Consider the following 22,282-nt stretch of genomic DNA (forward strand, 5'->3'; position numbering starts at 1 on the left):
ATGTAAATTTTATTTGATTTTTGATAAGTTTAGAGGGCATTAAGAAATTCTGTATATACACACAAACTTTAATGCGTGGGCATGGATGAAGCACGCGCCTCTTAGTGCTTGCTGACCAAGAATACTAAGAAGCGCATGTTCATTCAAGAAAACACTTAAGTTTTGTGTGTACTTTCCAATCAATTTTCACGTTTGAAATGGTGTTGTGGTCTTGTAGTTCTGTTAAAGCTCACATGTACAATAAGGAAGCCTTTCTTGCAGCCTTTATTTTCAATTGTACAAAATGGAAAATGGCGAAATCATAAATCATCCAATTTAGAGAGACATTAAACAGGACGGAAAAAACACAGTTTAACCATAGCAACATAATTTTTGAAAGTTAATTCGAATTCCCGGTGGCGCTTAATCTTGATTGGTCATTGCAACACCGAAATAATCGTCTTGGGCCTCTCACACAATTTAAAACAATTATAAATTATTTTGAATAGAAGCTCTCTTCAGTTTTTATTGAGTACAAAAATCACAACGTTCTGAAGGAGAGTTGGTCTTTGAAGAGCAGACTAAATTTTGTTTCCAAAGTCGTAAATTCAACAAAGAGGAACATTTTTGCAGACATTTCATAAGCCTGGACCCAGAGTAGCAATAAGAAAGTAGGTAATTTTGCTACCTTGAATAGATTTGCGTAGTTAAAAATGGTCCCATGGTCTTGAACCAAGTGGATCGTTTCCCTCAGCTGCCTTGGAGGCAGCCTTTGAAACAAATAAGCAAGACTCCCTCAGAAATACCATTTGATGGATAAAAGAACCCAGAAACAAAGCCATTAAAGAAGAGTCTGGAAGAAGGGGAAAACTTAACTCCTGCTTAAGTCAGTCCCTCTGGATCCGCAAGGCTGAAAAATATACGCAGACAAATGTTCACAGAACAATAACTTTTGTCGTAGACATAGTATACATTTTGATTTTATGTGTTGTCACTGGACCCGCCAGCAATGTTTACGCTTTAGATATGTATAACATACGGGAAAAAAACATCATTTCGACTGTACAAATCATAACTGTTAATCATGATGTAACAACATCTTTACACATAATAATAGAAAATACTTGAAACACTTGAACACATTCTTTTTCATAGAAAAAAAAAACAAAAAACAAAGTCATTTGGATCAATTTCTTTAGATCAAAGGCACAGTTTAGTTGTTTGAGCCGGGTCCATGGGGCCCCGGCGGGCCGTGGGGCCCGGGCGAGTACCCCGGGGAGTAGGCGGGGTTGGGGTTGGGGCTGGGGGGATAGCCGGAGGGCTGGTACCCGGACGGCTGGTCACTGAAGACCAGGGGCCCTCGGCCCTCCCTCTCTTGGGCCAGCAGCTGGTGCGCCGCGCGGTCCATCTCCTCTTGCGTCATGTTGAGGGCCTCCTGCATCTCTCGGGACGTGTTGCGCACGAACTCGGGGTCGCAGAACTTGCCCAGGCCTTGCTGAACCAGCACCTGGGAAAGAGAGTCGATTTGGCTTGTGTGTGCACGTGCTTGGAGCAGAGGGGCCTTTCTGGTGGCGCTGCCGCGCTACTCACCCTGCCCACCAGGCTCTCCGCGCTGCCCACCACGTGCGAGAAGTTGGAGTTGGGCCGGCGGTCCGCGGGGCTGGAGGGCACGGAGTGCGCGCCGCGGCCCATGTCGCCGTTGGCGCCCATCGGCTGGTTCCCTGCAAGCACAAGACCGTCACCGCGCTGCCTCGGTCCGCCTCCGTCCGACTTGGCCTCAAGCCAGATCCCGTGGCAGGCCAAGCAAGCCAAGTGGAACGAGGACGCCCCGTCACTCGGGAGTGTGGCTGTGTCGGGCTGTGTGGCTCCAGGGGGATAGCTGCCCTAGCGCGTGCGTCTGGAAGACATACTGCGTGGCCCGGCCCCGAGCCACTGGCAGGCTACCCTGGAAACTCGCGGGCGTCCTTTGCATTCCAAGTTTCCGCAGCCTTCCTCCGCCACGGCGTCGCCGCGGCGGGGACCTTGTTGATGAAGCAGATGACGCTGGCAGCCAGCGGCGTCTTAGCATTGCCGGCGCGTGCATGCAAAGCAATGCAAAGCCCGCCGAACAAAAGACAAAGAAAACAACAACACACGCACACACACCTCGGCCGTGAAACGAGGCTCTGTGCGTGGGCGGGGTGTCGAGCAGCTCCGGGGCGCTACCGGCCATGGCGCGCCAGCCCGCCCGGCCCGCGGGGACGCTGCGCCGGAGTGCCCGCACCCCGAACGGCACCCGGAGGCCCCGGTTGGGGCTGGGCTGCCCGGGGCTGGGTTGCCCGGGGCTGGGCGTCAGAGGGAAGGCCCCTGGCGGCGAGGCCGGCGACCGCTGCTGCTCGTCGTCCGGGGTGGGCGCCGGCGCGGTCACGGCCACGGACACGGTGCGCGGCGTGCCCTGGGCGCCCTGCGCGCGCGGCGTGTCCGGGAGGAAGCCCGCCACGGCCAGGGCCTGCTTCTGGGCCAGCTTGAGCCCGCCCGCGATCATGCCCTCGTCGTCGTCCTGGTGCCGCCGCGACGCCTGCGTCGTCAGCTCTGCCTCGGCTCTGCGACACACACACACACACACGCATGCAAGCACGCACACCACAAGCCACCTCGTCGCCCCCCCCTCCCTCCCCCTCTCCGGGCCGATGGGTTAACTCCTAGGCTAGGTTAGTACCACCACAGCAAACCAACGTGTTAGTCTCTATTTTAGGGCGGTGTTTCCGGGGTCTGTGGCTCTTACCATAACTATATGGATGAAGGAAAGTAACCCCTCCAGGTTTTCTGGAAAGGAAGTAGAGAGGGTCAAATTAAAAAGAAACAAGTTAGCCCGGCGCACGCCGGAGTGCTCGGGAGTGCGCGCCTGGGGCCCGAGATCGCCTCGGAGGGCCTTAAAGAAGAAATTAATTAAAAACGCGTGCTGTGCTCTGGGGGCGGGGATTGCGGTGTTTATCTTCCTCGCCGCATCCGTCTTCGACTAACCGACTAAAAGAAAAAAAGACGCTAATCGAGACATCATTTTTGGGAGGGCGAGTGAGCACTTACTCTTGGTAGTGGCCGTGCGCCCGGTCCGGGTCGCCGTTGGGGACCGCCAGGGGTCTCATGGGGATGCTCTCACCGCCTTTGTAGCCCACGTCCTGCATCGAGATGGCCCTGCAAGGGAAGCAAGCGGAACGTGCCGTCAGCAACACTCGTTTGAAACTAGCGCGATACAGTGGGCCAGATGACTAGTGAAGACGACCAAAATTCTAGACGCGTTTTGAGCTCCAGAGTCGCTAAATGAGACTCAAACCGGACGTGTGACCCCACCAATGGATTCCTCTTTCGGAGAGCAGTCCATTGATGGGGTCACACGATCGGTTCGGGTCCCATTTAGCGACTCTGGAGCTCAAAACGTGGCTAGAACTTTGGCCTCCTCCACCGGTCTTCTGGCCCACTGGGCGCGGCGAATCGCTGGTGAATGGAGACCCACCCGGGGCCGAGCGCCGACTTGGTGAGGGCGGTGATGTGGTTCATGCCGTCGTTGACGGCGCGCTGCAGCGCGTTGTAGGGCAGGTAGTCGATCGAGTTGGTGGGCGACACCTGCGACAGCAGCGCCACAAAATTAGCAGGACTCAAACAGAGGCGAAAATGGCTGCGAGATCCTGTAGACCGGCGGCGCTGTCTAAACCAGCTAGGACGCTAGCTAGAGTTCTATAGTTTACTGGGATCTGTCCCTACAGCTGTCGGTACAAGACACCGTGATACATTATGGTGAATTTGATCCAAGATACGTACAGTACTAGCAAATAAGTGAAGCTCGTAGGCAAAGTACCCTATAGTTGGTTTACTGACTAGCACAGTTGATCGTGTGTGTGTGAGTGTGTGTGTGTGTTCTCACCTGGTGCGCCTACACTCTACGGTACGGTTTCGTGCGCCCAACGCTGATTACGCTCTAACGACTTTACGTAATGTACTTACAGCTCGAATTAGTAATGCGATTGTAATTACTGTAATTACTGTGATCATCGAGCTCCCGACCCTTCTCTGCGCCCGGCGCGGGGCTCCTCCACAATGCTCAAGGAAAAGTAAAAGGCATTTGAAAGGAGAAGAGAGCGGAGAACAAATGATTCGATAGCGCCGTGAAGCAAGGTGTGCAGAAATACTGAAAAAACTGGATGTACAGCTCTACTGGTTTACTGTAAGTAGTATAAATAATGACATTCGTCGGTCTATCATGCAGACCCTTCCTGCCTTTTTCAAACAGACTTCCGGCCAAAATTTCTCTCTCTTTTTTTCAAAGATTGAAGCCCTGTCATTATTTTTGAGTCTTGTGGGCTGGCAGCCATGAGAATTTTAAGGTGGCACTCCAAAGGGCTGCTTTTAGCCAAACGAATAATACATTCTAAGACATACAGACAGATAGACAAAAGAAAGGAAAATGACAACAACTTTTCACATAAGATAAACGACTGATGATGGCATGATGTGGCGACTCTATCTGAGCAGAATAGCCAGTGCTGGAAAGTGACAAAGCATTATGTGTCATTCTACTCGTTGTACAGCAAATGAAATAAACATGCACCGTTTGCTACCTTTCTAAGGTTCCTTCCAGGTACATCCAAGTGCATCATCTGTGGAACAACATAGCTTTATTTAAAGATTCTGTGAACAGGTTGACGTTCACACGGAAAAGGGGGAAATAAATTACAAGATGCATTTCTGTTTTTTGAAAAATCTTGAATTTTGTTGGGAAAATATGTATTATTTTACAAAGCACGAAAAGACGCCGTTGCTTGCCAGTGAAAATTTTATAAAACTTAGAGATGATTTCAAAATAGGGTACTTGCCTTGATCTGCGTGGGGTTCACTTTGAGTGACCTGGCACGGTTGAAGCCGCCGTGGCCCCGACGCATGGACGACCATACGCTTCCAAATAGGGAGTGGTTTCGCTGGAAGGGTAAAAAGAGTTTATTTATTTAAGGCAACTTTAAACTAGTATTTTAAAAGCTGGTGGGCGAGCGTCTAGCCTCACCCTGTGGGACGGTTCCTGCTGGTCCTCCATCATCTCCTCCAGGTTTCCTGAAATGGCTCTCTTGAGCTCGGGCCCCGCGTCGTGCAGGGTGCGCAATCCGGCCTGGAAAGGAGAGCACGGTCACGAACGAGTCACGCTGTGCAACCACAAGTAGCGCGGTGCCCAGGCGCACTGTGAGCCAGAAGACCGGTGGAGTCGACCAAAATTCCAGACGCGTTTTGAGCTCCAGAGTCTCTAAACAGGACTTGAACCGAACGTGTAACCACACCAATGGATTGTTCTTTGTACGCGGAATCCATTGGAGGGGTCACATGCTCGATTCGAGTCCATTGAGCGACTCTGGAGCTCAAAACGTGCCTAGAATTTTGGCCGCCTCCACCGGTCTTCTGGCCCACTGTGAGGCGTCGTGGCTCACCTGCAGCGTCACTGTGTTGTGCGAGTCCTTGTCGGTGTCCTTCATCTCCTGCTCTTTCCTCTTCTTGAAGCGCCGGAAGTAGTCTTGGATGAGGAATGTAGCGTAGAACTTGCCGACGGTCACCTCGTCGTCCACTGCAGAGGAAAATCAAGTTAATGCCCGGCCCGTTCAAACTTCGGACAGAAATTTTTTTGCAGGGCCATTAGCCCGGACGCACCTCCGGGCGGTGGCACCACCTGATCCAGCAGCTTTGGGCTGGTCCGCTTCCAGATCTTCTTGATGACGGCCCGGAGCTCCGCGTTAGCGTCGTCGATGTTGCCCTCCGTCTTGATCTTGAGCGAGGTCCTGACCACGGCGAACAGCGTGGCGTTGAACAGCACCGTGCCGTCGCTGTTGAGCGGCATGTTCATGGACACCAGACGCTGCGGAAAGAAACGAAGTCAATACCCCTGGCGTGGGGTGCGCCCTCGGTGCGGGGGGTAGCGACGGCCGTCCGGCGTGGCGACGCAGGCCATACGCCCTTACCTTGCACGCCACCCGGTGCGGGCACAGCTTGCCGAAGCCCAGGGGCGGCGAGATCTTTCGCAGCAGCGTCACCACGTCTAGGTGCTTGATGCGGCCCTTGGCGTCGGGGTCGTACTCGCTCCACAGGCGGATGAACTCGTCCAGGTGGTGCGGGCCCAGGATGGACCAATCACGCGTCAGGTAGTCGAAGTTGTCCATGATGACGGCCACGAACAGGTTGATGATCTAGACGCAAATCAGCAATCAGTGGCGGTATAGAGACCTGTGCGTTAAGAGTCGTCAGTTCAAAGTCGCCTCACCAGAAACGAGCACAGCACGTAGAAGGAGATGAAGTACGGGAAGGCCAGGTCGGAGCCGCAGGTCTCCGAGATGCCGTACTGGTCCGAGTTAGCGTCGCATTTGACTTCGCCCGGCTGGCTGGAGCAGTCCATCATGATGTCCTGCCACGCCTCGCCCGTGGCCGAGCGGAACAGCACCAGCACGGCTTGCGGGAACGTCTGGAAGTTGTTGTTCCGGGTGATGGCCGTGCCGCTGTCCAGCGCGATTTTGCCAAACACCTGCGTGGGGAGGGGGTTATTCGCACGATTCTTTGTTATTCGCAGCGCACTGTCGGCAGGGCCGCGCCTACCTGCATGCCGATGACGGCGTAGATGAAGAACAGCATGACGATGAGCAGAGCGACGTACGGCAGCGCCTGGAACGACTTGATGAAGGTCCAGAGGAGCGTCCGGATGCCCTCTCCCCTGGACAGCAGCTTCACGAGACGCATCACTCGGAACAGGCGGAAGAAGTTGATGGAGATGATGTTGGTCCCCGGCTGCAAGGGCAGAGTGTTAGTTCGGCCGAATGCTGACGATTGCTCGTGACGGTGTAGGCAACCTGACCGGTGTGAACGCCCAACTGGGTAGGCAACCCTCAGCACCACATTCACAGCATATTTTCATTAGACTTTTCTTTGTTTAATTTTTTTACAACCAAACAAAAATTGTTCAAAATTATTTGACGTAAGATGAATGAGATGATAACGATGGACAGATGCACAGCCACTACGAGGGTTCGGGGTCGTGCATGGAGGCATTCCACCCAGGCCAGAAATGAAATCCGCAGTGACGCATCTACCCTTAATCCGTCAAATCGACACATTTGAGAAGTTTGCCCACGATTCGACGTCGCCCTGACGCTTCGTTTCTGGCTGGGGTAAACCACGTGGTCGTGGCTTTCCGGGGGATGGGCATTAGGCAACGCCCTGTCTATGGGAGGATTACGTTAGCCAGACCACAGCAAGGGAGGGGTGGGGGATGACCGACCACGTGGCTTGTGGGTGATCCCCTGGGATTAAAGCATGTCGCCAATTTACATAACAGCGGCGAGTCCTTCAAGGGGCGGCTACAAAGCTTACATGACTAGGAAATGGAAAATACACCTACACTACGTGAGTCATGCCCATTAGTCTGTTTTCTTAAGTGGGCCTTTTTCTACAGGACACCTGTCTACGCCATAAAAACATCACAACTTTTTTCTTTGTTTTTAAAAAGCGTAGACTACTAATTTTACATGCGTATCTAGGTTGCCGCTTTATGGGACGTTCTAAGGGGTTATACTCTATTTCACCAATTAAAAGGTTGTTGCTGGGCCACACAGATAGGGGTCGGTAGAAGGCAGCTCCTGCTCAGACAGAAAACTTTGGCGGCTGCACTGAAAATTAACTTATTCAAGTAGCCATGCATAAGAGTGAAACACAGGCCATGCACCCGGCGCTGCATGCTAAAATTGTCAGACGTTACCAACCTTGGTTTTCTGGGGGGGCTGTGCGGAAGGTGCGTGAAAAAAGGTTTCCCATTAGTAATTTTGCACAGACAAGACAGATAGGTTACACAACGCAGGCACTGGGGCCACGAAGGTACGATCTTAACACACGTGCAATACGGATACAGACAGACCGTCCAACAGAAGCAAACGCGCATGTTGGATGTTCGTTAGCTTTTTTATTTGCTGTTTTTATAAATGCTCAAAATGACGACAAAAAGCAACTTTTCCAGTTTGCAGAAAATTACTAACGGAATTTGATTGACTTTTTTAGGTGCCGTGACAAGCGGTTCTCTACCTCAAGATACGAGTGGAGTCCGACTTGCCTTGTCCTGGGGCTAAAATAAAACAATATGCAACTAAAGTCAAATGTATTCTTTGCCGATACGTGCGCCAGCCTGTGAAATGTAGCGTACTTTTGTGTTCTAGGGTGAATTCGAATTAAGTGTTCGGACACAATTTACTGACACCTGTAGCTCTTTGGCGAGTGAACGTGGGGTAAACGGTTCAAAAAATGAACTTTGACAAAAAATGAATGGTTAGTGATTGTGTACTACACGTGTAGCACATGAACCAAAGAACAAAAAGACGTGTGAAGCAGAAAAACTCAAACAGATACACGTCCGCCGATTGTAAAAGATGAAAAAGCAACGAACATTTGGTAAGCTTGTGCTGTTAAAATACCTTTTCGCGGAAACAATACGACAGATAAAAACACAAAATGGGAAAAAAACATTTCCAAAAAAAATCCATTGAAAACACTTGAAGGTAATTGGAAGAAGTGGGATAATTGACCACAGAGCAAAAACAAAGGAACCATTTCATGCAGTCAATGCCTTGAGGCTCAAAGAAGAAAAGAAAAAAGAACAATTGGACAAAAAACAGACAGAATACGAATTTTAACCATAATCCGAAATTTGTTCTGCCTAACTCAAACTACACAAAAACGTCAATTGACAGGGCGAAAAGAAACTTACGTTAAATTCGGAATATACTATATCGATGAAGCTTCCCAACACGATGATGAAGTCAAAAACGTTCCACGCATCGCCGAAATAGTTCTGAAAAGCAAATCCTATGTATATACTGAATGGAAAATTTTAAACATTATTTAGAAAAGGACATACTTAAATTTTTACCTTAAATCGGAATGCGGCCAGCTTGAACACAAACTCGAACGCAAAGACGGCAGTGAAGATCATGTTGAGCTTGTCCAGCGCATCCGTGTAGGCGTCAGGCTGTCGGTAGAACTTCATCGCAAGCGTCACGGTATTGATCATGATGAGTGTGAATATAGTGTACTCAAAAGGCTGTGACGTGACAAACCACCATATTTTATACTGAAGTCGCTGCTTAGGTATGTAACGACGCACCGGCTTTGCTTTTAATGCAAACTCAATACAATTTCGCTGTAAAATAGATATGAATCATAGAATGACCCGTCCATTTGATGGACCTAGGTAGGCAGCAACAGAAACGGTAGTGCACCACTTAACTTACCTGGTTTTTATCAAGCTCGCAGTTTTTATATTCCTGTTCACCCTCATTTTGGAATGTGACAATGACAAAACCTACGAAAATGTTAACCATGAAAAATGCTATGATAATAATGTAGATGATGTAGTATGTGGCAACAATTGGTCGGTAATTGTGAATTGGCCCGCGCTCTTCGGCGTTTGAATCAATAGAGACGTAGAGAAGGCTGAAAAAGATGTATGCAACTTTATTCGTGCATTCCTGCGATGACATATTTTTTTTTGTAGTTTTTTTTTCTGGGATTACCCTAAGTACTTACCCTGGCCAGCCTTCAAACGTCGAGATTGTGAACAGAGTAAGCATTGCCTTAGCTACGTTATCAAAATGAAAAGTCCTATCGTTCAGTCCCCATTTTCTTGTTTCTACCCTAATGTTGTCTACATCGCCATTTTCGTAAACCAAAAAGGTCCCTTGGCAGTCTTCTTGACGCGTCTTTGATCCATCAGTACAAGAAAAAAACTTGCCCTGTTTAAATGAAAAAATAGTGAGAAAATATTTAAACCTTGTCAAGATACTTGCCTTTCAATCCCGTTGAAAATTACCTTAAATAGCTGAACACCAATAACAGCAAACATAAATTGCAGAAGGCATGTGACCAGCACAATATTGCCTATAGTCTTTACTGCCACTATCACACATTGTACAACATGCTGCAAGAGAACGAAACCGTATTAAATTCTCGCCTTGGTCCACTTAATTGTCAATTTCAATGAAGGCGACTTACTTTTAACCCCTTGGCTCTATTAATGGCCCTAAGCGGCCTTAACACTCTGAGTACCCTGAGGATTTTGATAACAGAAATGGCCCCAGAACTGAAACAAAAGACGGGTTCTGAATTCTGTCCACGGACGCACGATAGTGGCTTACTGACAAATGTACACACCTGAAAAACACGGAAACTAAAGATACGCAAACGACCAACAGGTCAAGCAAGTTGAACGCGGATCGACAGAAGGCGCCATCATGCAGCACAAACCCGGCCGATACAATTTTCAACACAAGTTCTATTGTGAAAACCGTTGTAAAAAAGTAGTCAAAGTATTGCAAAACCTGTTACAAAAAGGAAAGACAATTTAAAAAATTAAGTGATTTAATTTGGAATAAAACAATGCCCCAAGTTTCCAACTAACCCTATTTGTTGGCGTTTCACTTCTTAATGGGTTTTCAGCCCCAAGCAGCGCCGATGATACCATGATACAAACGAGAATTGCGTTGCTGAAATAGCTGTGGTTACTTGCCCAATGGCAAAACACTCTGAACCTGCAAGAAATATTAAAACGTTACATCAGGTCATTTTCTATAGGGCTTATGCTTCTTATTGGATCTGACTTCAAAGCTAAATGACACAAACTTTTTTCGGACATAAATGTTTTAAATTTTATATGCCTGTAACATTTTTATTGTTTGCGTAAGTACAATTAATTCCTCCTTTGTCTTGATGCAAAATAAATCTTTTCTACTCACCACTCCGTAAAAAAAGCATCGCCATGCAATTTATCTATTTTTACACATTTATAAAGCGAGAAATCTGCAAAAGCCACAAGCAAAAGCAACAAGTGTTTCATTCACAAGGAAAAAAAGACAAGAAAGGAAGTTTGGATTCGGAAAGAGCACAGGGATGCGTAAAATCTCAAATATTATTTTTTACTGTGGACTAAGGCCTCTATGTTGGAGCGGCGCGTACCAAAACCGTGAACAGCGCCATGCAGAGTTAGAAGGCAAGAACTTGATTCTAAGCTTTTTTATTACAAGTTATGTGGGACCGTCTACACTGTGACACAAATGAAAAAGCGCTGGTGTTGCTGGGATATAGGCACTTTGATCCGGAGCTGCCCATGAAGGCTGCGTATATAAAGCCGGGAACGGGCAGATGGCTCCCTCAACACCAGCGCTCTTTCTAATGGTGCCGAAGTGTGCTACGCGTGAATTCAATTAGTTCTGTGTGTTGCTTTGCGGCAGGTTAAACCACACTGCTTTTTTCGTTTTTGAGGTGGTTGTTGGTACTACTGATGTCACCTGTTGGTTTGGGAGAAGATGAAGAAGGACGACGCTGGTGGGATCGGCTGAACCTTGGTGGCCGGGCTGAACTCTGACATTCTGCGAGGCCGAGCCCCAGCGCTATCCCCGGCTCCCTCCCCACCTCCCTCTTCCTCGTCCAACTCTACGGGGCGGGCAGGGATAAGACAGAATCAACACGAGGGTCAAGGCAAGCGGCGCACAACACAACACAACTTCCATGTCGACTCCGCGTCTCACTGGCAGGGATAGGGGCACTTCAAAATGCATAACCAGAAAAGTGGGTGAGCAAGTATTGTGATTGGTATTAAATTTTTACAAATCAATGAAATTCAATCCAGTTTATCAACATATCCACGTAAAAACTGTTTCTTTTTATTCAAATGCACGAAAGATATCGTACTCTTTCCATAAGATGCACCCGAGGTGTTACCCCACACAAGGTTTTATAGATTACAACACGCCAAGATGCATGCACGATTGTTATGAAGAGTTAAAAACCATGCAGTATCAATGGTCCCTAAAAAGTTGTAACAGGGGTGTGGCCGGCATTTGGTCGGTTCAGACTGAATGGCTAGAAGTCATATCCCCAATCACAGTTGGCCCTACTGGGATCCGGCTTTCTGACTCCACATCCCTTAATAACTTTTATCGAGTGTTACAAGGTCAAGATCGACCTTAAACACATACCTTATGTGCCTTTGGCAGAAAGAAATTCGCTTGGTTTGAAATCCATTCATCCTTTTATAAGGTTATCTGCTCAAATGTCAAATATAAACAAAAGTCTTAACACCAGAATCACCAGAAGAACATAAGTACAAAAATACTACAAAACAGTAACAACATTGAGACAGTCTGTAACCCCTCGGGTGCATATAAGAACGTGGAAAAGTTCGAGAGGACGATTTGCGGAGCGCGCTCTTTACGGCTGGAAGTCTGGGTCGTTGCTTGGCGTGCTACGATAGAGGGAACAGCGAGACGAGCATACAAGGAGAGACGCTGGGCACCATGGGCCGAGACAACAACCAAGCATACAGGTAAACATCGAACGAAATACCAACGAAAAGTAGGAGGAACACCGACGAGCTTTGTACCACATTTACGGCAACCAAAAACACAGCTCCCTTGGGTTGGAGCGGGGCTGTCGAGGCATACGGGAAAACGTGCGGCAGGGGTAGTGCGCCCTAGACCTCACCGGTTGTCAACGGAAAACACTAGGAGCGAGGTGGCCTGAGGCATGGGCTTGCCCGCGTCGGCATGGTCGCTCTCTAGAGACAAGCGCCTCGGCACCATACGCGGCCCCATTCGGACGGGGAGCGTCTTTGGCCGCTCCGGCCTGCTCTCTCTCCTGGACTGCAGTGGCTCCCTCTCTGCGTCCGACTGCGAGAGCATCTCGGAGGGCGGGCTGGCGGCTCCTACACGGCCAGCACACGGTTAAACAGAGTTCCACCCCGACGCGCGCCGCCGCCAGGCCGCCGCCAGAAGACCTTGCAAAAGGGGTTAAGTAAAGTAACCTAGCTGCCGCGGACTATGGCTACAGACTTACCCGGGTTTTCGTTCTGGTCGTCGTACGCGTACTCCTCGCTTTCCCCGAGGTCGATGCGCACCTTCGACCGGCTGGTAGTGCCGTCACCCTTTTCAGATCTGCCAAAAAAGAGCGGCACTTGAATAGACGCTCGAGGCAGCGAAGCAGGTGAAGCCTTGCCGACAAGGTTGGCGTGCAGTAGCGGTACGCACCCTTCCTCCTCCTCCATCTCCTCCTCCTCTTCTTCCTCGGCCTCCTCGTCTAGGCCTTCATCCCCCTCTCCCTCGCCCTCCCCGCCTTCCCCCTCTTCTCCCTCAGCATTCTCGCCCTAAAACACACAAACATGGATTAGACGGAAAAGAAAAGGCAGAATTACATCCGAGCCAAGACCCTGGGCACACTGATAAAACAACTTGTATTTTAGAACGTCAGTTAGTTGGTTATTTCTTTCACTCCTAATGCAAAGTAAAAATGCCATAACCGCTAAATACAATGTAACAGTCATTATAATAGTCATTAAATAAAGACAAAGAAGAATATTGTTTGCACAGAGTCGTGATTTTAATTATTAACGGATAGGATACTACCAGGGTAGCAAGGAATTAGCATGCACAGCGCACTTACTTCAGCGGGTTTAGTTTCGTCTTTAGTCGTCTTGCCCACTTCTTTGAGCCAATCGTTTTTGCGTTGCTGGGAGGAGGAAAGGTTTAATGCAGACATTATCAAGCCAACTAAGGTGGGTTAGGTTAGGTCAAACACGCCACACCATGCTGTGGGGATCCGTCTGCGGCCCACGAGCTCACCTCCTCGTTCTCCTCTTCCTTTTCGATGGTCGCGAGAGACTCCGCGTCGGCCAAGTTGTCGACAGCGATGGCCAAGAAAACGTTTAGTAGAATGTCTGTACGTTATGTTAAAGAACACTGACACTGTTTGGCTGTAAATTCTGAGAAACACACACTGATTTGGAAAAGGATACAGTTACCGCAGATGAAGAGAATGATGAAGTAAATACAGGCTAGAATGCCAAAAGACGCCACGCCTCCGTACGCCCTGATGCCGTCATACATAACCACGTTCCAATCTTCACCAGTCAATATCTGCAAAATTTTTTCGTTGTTGTTTTTTTTTTCAACTATAAAGTTTGAAACATGTCTCAAAAGAAACTCTGAATAAGTAATTACCTGAAAAACTGTGAGAAGACTCTGCCAAAAGCTGTCAAAATTACTTCTTGGCTTATCTTCAGTTTCTAAAAAATTAAATTTTCCTCCAAAAACTTGCATTCCCAACAGAGCAAAGATAACTATAAACAGGAAGAGCAGCAGCAGCAGTGAAGCGATGGACTGAATTGAGTTCAAAAGGGATGCTACTAAATTTGAAAGAGATCTCCAGTACCTGAAAAATAAAGCGACTTAGAAAGGGAACCTTTTTTGTTTCCCGGAGTTTGAAGCAATTGGTTCGCACTCACTTTGTGACTTTGAATACTCTTAGCAGTCGGACACAACGCAGCACAGACACTCCGAGTGGAGGTATCACTTCGGTGTTGGTTAAAATCAGTTCTGCAATACTACCGATTACCACAAAGCAATCGAAACGATTGAACAAGGAAACAAAATATCCCTGCGAAGGAGACCAAAAATAACAATACGGCGATGTTTGAGACACTAAATGAAAAGCATAACTCAACTAACATAGACTTACTTGAAATCCTAAGCTATACATTTTCAAAAGCATCTCCATTGTAAATAAAGCTACGAAGAACAGGTTGGTTACTTCCTGAAAAAAGTCCAACCACTCTGGCTGCTTGTAATGTTCTGTGGCGAGCACTCCTGTGTTTAAAAACACAAGAAGAATGATAAGCCAGTAAAATCCTTGTGATTTCACCGCCTTCCTGCAGGCTCGTCTTATTCGCCGGTTAACCCTGCAGGAAGGAAAGATCGTAAGACGTTAGCTGCGTCAAGATGCGAAAAACGATCTAATTGACTATTGGTTACCTGTCAATGTCTCTCTTCTTTCTTTTGACCCACGACTCCTGGAGAACTTCTTCCTCCCCATCTAACTGGTCCGCTGAGTTATTTTCATTTTTATCTGCAAAAATGGAAAATAGGATTAAGATCGAGATGCATACTTCCAAAAAATAAGAGTGTACGCTGCTGCAAACTGAAGGCGTGTGCCAGTCTTGATTTTCTCCAATGGATATTTGAATAAATTGTGGGGAAACTGTATGGCAAGGGTGGATTGGTGGAAAGATTAACAGCCCAACCACAAAAGCAAAAAGCCATTTTTTTCCCCTTTTCTGCCTCTGTTTTGGGGACGCTGGCATTTATCGGTAGCATGCACCTTCCAAAAGCTCCATTCGGTTGTTTTGCAGACAACTAATGAAGCGGCCAAAATGGGTCAAATGCACATTGTCCCTGACCAAGCGTGTGATACGGGTTGGGCGGGGACTGGCGGGGACCGCACGGTTCGATGGGGCAGTGGCGCCTGTGGCGACTACATCGGCCCTGCCGTGTCGTGTGGGGTCCCAGAGTCGTGCGTCTGGTAGGCCAGACCGCTGAACGCGGCTGGAGACCGGATGGCCTGCCCTGCGAGGCTACGGCTGGCTATGCCAGCGACAGGCTACGCCAAGCGCAGCCCCATTCTGACATTCATCCAGCTGGGGCGTTGTGGTTGTGCAAGCTGTTTCGATTCGACGAATAGAAGCACCATAGACACAAACAAAGCCACATGCAAAAGCAGAGACAGCCCAACACATGCAGATGTTAGTGACACCTTGATATTGTCCTTGATGAAGTCCTTCAGTGCCCCCACCACCCCATGTTCTGCTGCTTCTTCTTCTCCAGCCAGCTAGGAAAGAGTGGTGGGGGAAACGGCCTGTGAACAGTAAGTAACAGGCATGCCGTTTCAGAACTAGACTCCCTAGAGTCCCGTGCGATTTTTAGTAAGAGTGAAGCTAATTAATTTTAACACACATAAAATAAAACGCAACTAGGTCTCGAGTCGCGTCACAGTGTGCGCAAACTGCTTCGAAACCGTTTAGTTGCCAAAGAGTCACACTATTGTCTACCTAGTGAAGTCACGAGTTCTAGTCGCTAGTCCTAACTAGTGGTTCTACCGGCGTCGCGAGTCACGTCCCCAACGAAGCGTTCGTCGCGGCCATGTTACTTCGGTAACTTTGGTTAAAGTCCAAAAGCTAGGTTAGTTCCACAGCTAAACACGTGTACGAGAACAACACTGAAAATCAAAACACAAGCACTTCTGTTCCTGGACGTACTTTTGCCGTCCTGGCCTTGCTGTCGGTTCTCGTTGCCGCCGTCCTCTGGCTCGATGTCCTCGGCCTGCGTTATCCAGTCCAGGTAGCCCCGCAGGTCCTCTTCAATCTGCTGCTTCTCGCGAAGCTTGTGGAAATCTCCCCGGGCTTTGGCCTTTTCTCTTTCTTTTGAGAACTCTCTGCAAAACAGAACAAAAGGAGTGTGTTCAGGACACCGCAGCGCAAGGTTCACTTTTATGAGCTGGGATAAGAAACAAGACATTACAGTTGGGTCAACAAGTTGCTCCTAATGCTCAAAATAACGTACTTACCAGACAAAGTAACTAACAAAAAACATTAACTATGTGCTGAATTTGATAACTACTCGACTAAAGATAACGAGTGGAACTGGACTTCCAATAACCCATGCATTTCGCATCAGCAGCAAATCAATAATGAAGATTGTATCTACTCAGAAAAAAAGTAAAACAAATAACGGAAAACAAGATAAAAAGCGTCACTCACCCGCTCAACACACCGAGAATTAGATTCATAACGAAAAACGCTCCAAGAATAACCATTGAAATGAAGTACATCCACTGCCAGCTATTTCCCATCGCGTCCTGGATCTGCGTAAACACCACAGAGAACAGGCGGTAAGGACAATGTTGCTGCAGTGGGCTGCCATGGAATGCCATGCCTCCATAGGGATGGCATCCCTGTCATCCGTCTCAAGGACTCCGTGGGTCCAGGACTCTGCGCCTGCCTTGAGCGCAATCTCTGTCTTGGAGAAACCCTTCTTGAAGTTTTCAAAGACTTTGTTCTTTTCCCTGAATGCATGCTGGCATCGTTCGTGATTGAGTCTACGTCATAAAAAAGCGAAAATACTATCATGCGGCTTTGATTATTGTGCATGTGACGACTGTTCCACTTTAACTACTACTCTGCTACAAAAACGTAAGCAAAAACACAATCCTTTTTTTATCCGTCAGCGCCATTGGCTGAATTTTAATCAAGAGCTCAATTATTTATCTGGCAACTGCCAGTAAGTTCGTGTCGTGGCACAAAGCATGTCCATCAAATGGTGTGAGCTACTTTGGAAAGAAGTGGATTCTCCGCAACGGTTGCAAGCCTGGAGGGTAGGCAAACCATCACATTGTCTGGAAAGAGGGCTGCCTACTTGTAAGGCACGAGCGCTCCCTGTAATCCACTCTAGCTTTTTATACAAAATAATGCGTCCGCTCATCTCGAAACACTCTCCAGTCTCTCTGATGCTAGTACAAGTTTGAAGAGTCACCGTATTTATCAATTTAAAGTAAATGCAAATTGTTTGATTAAAGAAAAGGAAGGAAAAACTGAATATAGAGCCAGGTCGAGTATATCAAGCTGATAGATGACAGTCTGCTGTGCTGGTAAAGACGGTGGTCCTCGATTTACCGCCTCCTCAGGTACATTGTGTCCCTCCCACTACAGTCGTGTACTTATCCTGTCGAACTGTAAATTTAAATCGTAGTTTAATGTGAATTATTTAGAAGTCAACATTTAATCTGGTTTGTTTATGACACTACTGCTGCTCAGAAGAATGCAAATCAATCCCACATGCAGTCCGGTTTGACAATGCTTGTCTCGTAACGGTGGCAAGCTTAAAATGACAAACCGGTGTCCGCACAATCGTCGGGATATGCGACGTACTGTGCACGTTTACATGAAAATGTGCGGCAGTCTCTCAAGCGAGTCAGTCTCCATAAATGTGACAAAAAAAACAGGACATCTTTCTTATAATGAAAACGCCTTTTTTGCATGATTGTGACTGCTGACTCGCCATGACGACCAACCCAAAAGTGTGACAGTCTAAAATTAGCACGGCGCGAGGCACACTTACATCGTACAACACGTCAGTCCAGCCCTCGAGCGTTATGCATTGGAAGACGGTGAGCATGGACAGGCCGAAGTTGTCAAAGTTGGTGATGCCGAAGTTGGGCCCTTCCCAGTAGAGGGCGCAGACCATTGGGGGCGGGCACTCGAAGCCACCTTCGCCACAGGGGTTCGGCTCGTCCATCATTTCCCCTGCGGCGACCACACAACAAAAACAAATAAGCATACCTTCCTTTTGTCTCCGAGAAACCAACTGGGGACGAAAAAAGACCCAACAGGGTTGAGCACGTGAGCATTCAGCTAAAATACTGACTTCAAGTGCAAAGATTCTTTAAAAAGTTCTTAGAATGATCATCCCCGCGGTAATTTTGAACCAAATTATGATTTTTTTGTAACAAGTTGATTGAAAATTAACTCAGTGGCTGTTAAAGAAGTGACTAAGCGGTTTTTTTTTCTGGTGCACTGGAGCAAGCTGACATTGAGCTCCCACAAAAGTGACATTTTAAATGTAAACACGGCCAAAGCGTCTGCCTTCTTGAAAGAAAAAGAAGGAACGCTCTTTTGTTTGATGAAGAGGACAGGCTCTAGGCTGGCCCACTGCCCTAGGCCCTTCCTTATCAGCCTGACAGGGGACATATGCGTCCCTGGCTGTCGCGCCGTGGCGAGGAAGCGTTGCGAGGAAACGCGTGCGCTTTCGCCTTGGCAATCTCGCAGAGCGAAAAAGAGTTCCCGCAGAGAGCAGTTTAAAAGTTGCGGCACACGGTCGTGCGTAGACTGCGTTCTACGCTCCCAGAGCAAGGGCAGCAAACTAGCCTAACCTAACTCGCCGAGGAAAAATAAATTGAATGTTGCGAACAGACTACCAACTCACCTGTTATATTATTGAAACACGTTTTGTGCATTTTCCCTGAGAATAATTCCAAGCCTATAATGGCGTATATAATAATCACAAAAAGTACAAGTAGAGCTATGTGTAATAATGGCACCATGGCACGGAGAATTGAATTGAGCACCACCTGCAAACCTAGAGAACAAAAAAAGAGAGTGTCTTTGGAGGTACTTTATTTGTTCAGAGAGAATCCCTAAGAATTTTTCCGGCACTTACTTGGCACACCAGACACTAGCCTCAAGGGCCGTAACACACGAAATGCTCTTAGCGCCTTTACATCGAAACCTTCTTTCATAAGGTTTGAAAGCGCTGTGCTTAACATTCTGCAGACAAGATTGAAACAGTTAGCTCGAAAGCACCAGCAAAATAGATGCCGCAGACTTTGGGATCGACTTACCCTATAACTACAATTGTAAAATCTAATAAATTCCAACCGTTACGAAGGTAGGCGCCCGAATGCGCCACAAAACCATACGCTACGATCTTCATTACACATTCTGCTGTGAATATAACTAGAAAGACATTTTCAATTTTTTCCTGGGAACAAAAAAACAAGACAATAGAGACGCTCCAGAGACGCAAAATACAGGGCCAGCTCACCGTCACTCACTCACCAAATACAAATTTGTTGTGTTGGAATCACTGTTGGGGTACGGAGTGTACACAGCCAGGGCTACGCAGTTCGCGAAAATAGTCAGCAGGATCAGGTACTCAAATGGTCTGGAGGTCGGAGTCAAGGAAAAAGAAACTCGGCCGAAGGAAAAAAGTAATAATAAAATAACAGTGTGCTCAAGTGATTCTATATTGGAACGAAATGCATATTGCGGCCGCGGCTCCAGAGGGGGGTGGGGCGGTGCAGGGAGGGTGAAGGGAGGGCGAAGGGAGGCAGGGCTCAAGTGGAAAGCCAAAAGAGGATGGAAGCGGCCCTTCAGTTAGGGACCGGAGGGGAGTGGTGGGGAAGGGTGGAGGGAGGGGGATGGGAGGTCAAGTGCCTTTCAATGGTGTGGGTCCGCCTAGCGTCGTCACGACCGGGACGTCCCATAAAACCACAAGCCCGCCCTTCTATCTGGGAAAATGTTATTCCTAGTCACGGGCATATTTTGTTTCAAGAAAGGAAAAAACAATTACGAGCAACTAAAAACAGAAAGAAGATTCTATATATAAGTCATACTGGGTGGGTGCCTGGTGCTACGACCAAGTCAAATCATGGCATGAGATTTTTTAAACATACCTTTTTCCTTCTGTTTTTACAGTTTCCGATTAATGGTTTGCATGACCGGAGACTTTTTATTTTCGATTTAAAATTAGCATTTTAATTTATTTCTGGGTAGAGGAACAGGTAGGGAAAACGAGAGAAAAAAAACTCCCGAAACTTTATGGGAAATCGGGGTTCCGGAGCGAAGGACTCGCCCTGCCGCGCGCGCTCTGCCGGCGTGTCTGTCAACCAGCCATTCGTGCGTCCCAGTGCCTTCGCCGTGGGTATCGGAGCCGGGAGCAGGCGGTTGAGAGAGGGAGAGGGGCAGAAAGAGAGAGAGAGAGAAAGAGAGAGAGGAAGAGAGAAAAGGCGAGGGGGTTGGCCTCCGGTGCTGTTTTCCAACGCAGGGAGCCAGGAGGGAAGGCCAATATTTTTCATGTCGGGGAAGAAGTGATCCGATGAGAGGCTGCCGGCGGCAGGCAGTTGTGACCGCGCGGCCCTGAGCCGGTCAGCCCCCCCCCCCCCCCGCGAGGGAGTGAGTCGGAAAACACGTCCGGTTTGAGGCCGCGCCGCTCATCTACAAGCCAAATGGAATGGCCGTGGATGACGGGCGCAGTGGCGCGGCGCGGTGTGTTCCCTCGCTCCGCCAAGGGCTTAATCGTTACGAGGGGGTTGTAGATTTAGCGCCCCAAAAAAGCCTCAAAAAGGATACTTCCATTCCACCGTGTCGATGCACACCTTCCTCAGGGGGTTGTTGAGCTTGAGGCAGAACAGGGCCCGCGCCGGCCGGTCCGGGGGCGGCTTGCCTCCGCGACGCACGGGGCGCTTGGGGGCGGCGGGGGCGGCACCCAGCGTTGCCTGTCCCAGCGCGCCCACCGCCCCGCCCGCCCCCGGGCCCGCCCCTTTGGTACCGCTCATGGTCGTGGCGTCGAGGGCCGCCTGCCAAGCGCTGGACAGCGGCTTTTCGGAACGCCTCTCCGAGCTGGAGGTGCTGTAGTCATGGTGCTGGCCCGCCCCTGCAACAGAAAGGGAGAGCAAAGTTTCAGTTGCCAGAGCCGGTCAGAACAGGAGACAGTTCGAGTCATGGGAATTTCTGGGGAACTTGTTGAAATAAACCTGTCCGAGTTAATTAGAAAAGTATGATTCTGTTTTTCTCCAGAGACAGCTGTTTCCATTTTTTGTCGTCCAGAGCTATGGTCGACAATCAACGTAACCAGTGCAGTGTAAAATTCACGAAGTTCCAATTTTTCTTTTTGCAAAAGGTCTTTCTCACTATCATTAGCGACCCACGAAAAACAAATGAAAGCACAGGGTGGGGTGGTGGTCGAACCGGCGCCCCGATTGAAAACGACTGCCGCAGGGGCCACAGCGCCGCTCGGAGATTAGCGAAGCAGGAGGCCAGTTAGTGGATAATGGACTCTTCAGCGCCGGTTTCCGGTTTCGAATCCCAAAGCCATACCCAACGATTTGGCGATAATCTGGCCGCCGGGGGTTTTCCGCGCGTGAGAAGAGGGTGCACTGCGGTGGCGGGGGAGGGGAGGGGGACGGGGGCAAGTGTGGAGGGGAAGGGGTGACGAGGCTGTGACTTAATTAAGCAGGGAGCCTGCGGTATAATGTTTTGGTATCGCGTTACCGAGGTGTGCCGGCCGGCGTGGCCGCGCCGTGCCGTGCCGGGCCGCGCGTCGCCGTCCGGATCATCATCATCGAGATTACGAACAGGCGGCGCGCGGTAATGCTGGGCCGTGCGGGGTGACGCGGGGTAACTGGGGGTAGTGCGAGGCAACGCGAGGTAGTGAGAGGTAATGAGGCGGGGCGGTGACCGCCGAGAGAGACAGAGACGGTGCCTTCATTTGGAAATTGGCAAAGTTAGCCGTCGACTACTTTTGCGGCGCATTAACAGCCTGGCACCCACTCCGCCCCTCCCCTTCCCCTCCCCGCGCCCTCTGCGTGTCCCCGCTCGAGTCTAGGCTTTGATCACTGACCCAAACTTGACCGCCGAGACCCCATCGGGGACCCATCGGTGCCAGTCAGCTGCTAGTGGCGGATAGAACCCGACCCCTAAATTGCCGTGCCTTGCCGTGCCGGGGCCGTGTCTTGTCGGCGGTGCCCGTTACAGTGTCGGCTCACCTTCCAGCCGGGTGCTCCCGCAAGCAGCGCCCGGTTTTATTTTTGTTTTCAGTGACGTCGCGATTATGATGAGAAATTGCGCACGCGCGCTTTTAAACACGTCGGGCGTGGA

At 49.0% G+C, this 22,282-nt stretch overlaps 1 protein-coding gene across 4 annotated transcripts; it reads right to left on the bottom strand.

Annotated features, from left to right (window-relative positions):
- Positions 1-236: 236 nt before the first annotated feature.
- Positions 237-19,562, bottom strand: LOC117651643 (voltage-dependent calcium channel type D subunit alpha-1-like). Of its 4 annotated transcripts, none has more exons than XM_034395831.1 (40): positions 19,463-19,562; positions 19,246-19,385; positions 19,065-19,171; positions 18,831-18,983; positions 17,967-18,151; positions 16,610-16,713; positions 16,109-16,284; positions 15,607-15,708; positions 14,829-14,922; positions 14,536-14,755; positions 14,303-14,454; positions 14,019-14,229; positions 13,814-13,934; positions 13,641-13,735; positions 13,462-13,527; positions 13,050-13,165; positions 12,859-12,956; positions 11,313-11,457; positions 10,427-10,556; positions 10,180-10,346; positions 10,021-10,108; positions 9,839-9,946; positions 9,556-9,761; positions 9,261-9,462; positions 8,900-9,169; positions 8,738-8,821; positions 7,743-7,760; positions 6,583-6,771; positions 6,254-6,511; positions 5,955-6,179; positions 5,647-5,851; positions 5,430-5,563; positions 5,015-5,116; positions 4,830-4,931; positions 4,575-4,613; positions 3,473-3,582; positions 3,046-3,153; positions 2,744-2,784; positions 1,570-1,700; positions 237-1,486 (listed from the first exon to the last, which is right to left on the bottom strand). In XM_034395831.1, the coding sequence occupies exons 2-40, from the start codon at positions 19,335-19,337 to the stop codon at positions 1,193-1,195; spliced, it is 5,448 nt and encodes a 1,815-aa protein (XP_034251722.1). In that variant the 5' UTR covers positions 19,338-19,385; positions 19,463-19,562; the 3' UTR covers positions 237-1,192. The 4 variants fall into 4 exon arrangements, with proteins under 4 accessions (XP_034251722.1, XP_034251721.1, XP_034251723.1 ...); XM_034395830.1 differs by lacking the exon at positions 11,313-11,457 and adding an exon at positions 12,508-12,727; XM_034395832.1 differs by lacking the exon at positions 7,743-7,760.
- Between the last annotated feature and the right edge of the window lie 2,720 nt (positions 19,563-22,282).

The sequence above is a fragment of the Thrips palmi genome, unplaced genomic scaffold (genome assembly GCF_012932325.1).
Source record: "Thrips palmi isolate BJ-2018 unplaced genomic scaffold, TpBJ-2018v1 HiC_scaffold_6, whole genome shotgun sequence".
In the NCBI taxonomy this organism is placed as follows: domain Eukaryota; kingdom Metazoa; phylum Arthropoda; class Insecta; order Thysanoptera; family Thripidae; genus Thrips; species Thrips palmi.